This window comes from Cryptotermes secundus, unplaced genomic scaffold, assembly GCF_002891405.2.
Source record: "Cryptotermes secundus unplaced genomic scaffold, Csec_1.0 scaffold2047, whole genome shotgun sequence".
In the NCBI taxonomy this organism is placed as follows: domain Eukaryota; kingdom Metazoa; phylum Arthropoda; class Insecta; order Blattodea; family Kalotermitidae; genus Cryptotermes; species Cryptotermes secundus.
The window spans coordinates 202,087-203,931 of record NW_019722978.1 but is presented as its reverse complement, the minus strand read 5'-3'; the positions used below and the strand labels follow the sequence as shown (position 1 = coordinate 203,931).

The window sequence follows — 1,845 nt, the reverse complement described above, 5'->3', positions numbered from 1 at the left end:
TATAAACACCAGCACATATCAGTCTCTGGTGTTTATAGCTTCAGAGCAAACAAAACACATCATTCATAACAGAAACAGCTCGCAATAGCCACAGGAACGTTGCTGCAAGACAGGCATATGTAACGACGACTTAGCGCTCTTAAACGCGTGTGTCATTAAATACAGTCCTCCTGACAACAGGCCAGTGAAAAATCTAACAATCTACAGCAAAACCATCAATTATTATGGGCGTTATAACATACGTGTGCAGCTGTGCGAAACATACACGTCGAACCCCCCCAGACGATTTAAATACCTGACGAAACATACACGTCAAACCACGGCAACGGGTTAAATAGAACTCTACAGAAATTACAGGATTTGACACCCATCATGATTCTAACAATTTTCTTTTGCAAAGTAAATACCTTTCTACTGTCGGATGAATTATCCCCCAAAAATATTCCACATACTTCATTAAAGATTGAAAATAAGCAAATAGATTGATTTGAGAGTGTCAATGTTACTAATATGTAACATGAAACTAACTGCATAACATGTTTTCTTGGCTTTGGAATCAACTCATTTCTGTTAAAGGCTGAGTTGATTCCAGGGCACACCTTTTTACTGGTAAGAAATGCTTTATATAAATCAGGAATCATGTAGTAAAAAGGTTCAGGTGTTACCTCAACTTCTTTGCTGCCAACAAACAACCTGCTACCTTCTTCAAGTGTTGCTGTTTTCATTCCAGAACACTGACCTATTATCTTCCCATCTGTGTCCTGAAACAATAGCAGTATAAATGCCTCACATTTCTTCTACCTTTCAAACAAACTCTATCAACAGCAGAACATAATTTTTGTAATGATTTTGAGTACTGTTTCAAACAACAAAAACTGTGCAATGACAAATGCTATGTAATGCAGCAGTTCTTAACATTCTGCAGCTAGCATCCTACCAGTCATTTTGCCTAAAATTGTAGTCCCACTGTTGTAAAAGCATAGCTTCTTCTCCAAGAAGTGTATAATAATAATAATAATAATTTCAATTTCAATTCCTTATTATTTATGAGCCGAGTCAACAGCCGCAAGACCAATTACAGACAGAGCACAGTGTAGATGAAAGTAATTACATTATAGGTGAAAGACAAATTACAGGCAAGTACTTGGGAAAACACAATAATGAAGAAAAGTAAACAAACAAACATAAAACTAAGTGTTATTAAGAAGTGAGAAATGAAACATAAATATTTAATTAAGAAATGAAAAGTATAGATTTTCAGAGGATAATAATAATAATAATTCATTTTGTTTTATTGCACATGCAAATAATAATACTAACAATTATACTAAGTGGCCTCCGTAGTCTAGAGGTAACGTTCCAACCTCATGACTCGTAGTACGCGGGTTCAAACCCGGCGGAGGTCGTGGAATTTTAAGGGCGGAAAAGTTCAGGGAACAAGTCCTCTGGGAGGGACTTTAAGCCGTGGGTCCCATGTCGTAGCTTTACAGCATGTAAAAGAACCTCATATCTCCTAAGGAGGTCACCGAACAAAATTCAAGGACATTTCCCGCCCAACAGTAGTCTCTAACACCTCTGATAGATGGGGGAAGCCAGTAGAGGCTGAACTCGCTGGCTTGGTCGGGACTGATGGTAAGCGCCAGNCAAGTTGTCACACCACTGGATATAGAATGCGTCAAAAATCAAAACAAATGTTCCAACCAATCACTGGAACAAGTCAAAATAACATAATATAAAACACAGACAACACAGTCACTAAACATAATAAAATGTGACTACAACAAGACTTAAATACTAGATGAAAACATATTAACCTTTTATCTTATAAAATTAATTCAGTTTATA

The 1,845-nt window shown here is 36.8% G+C and overlaps 1 protein-coding gene across 4 annotated transcripts in view; it reads right to left on the bottom strand.

The window, feature by feature from the left end:
• LOC111861557 (DNA repair and recombination protein RAD54B) overlaps positions 1-1,845 on the bottom strand; it is a 47,718-nt gene that overhangs the window by 32,035 nt on the left and 13,838 nt on the right. For 3 of the 4 annotated variants that reach the window (XM_023846218.2, XM_033750368.1, XM_023846219.2), the window contains exon 5: positions 666-761. The exons of the other annotated variant lie outside the window; for it this stretch is intronic. In XM_023846218.2, coding sequence (XP_023701986.1) covers positions 666-761 — 96 coding nt within the window. The remainder of the gene's footprint in view (positions 1-665; positions 762-1,845) is intronic. 4 annotated transcript variants of the gene reach the window in all.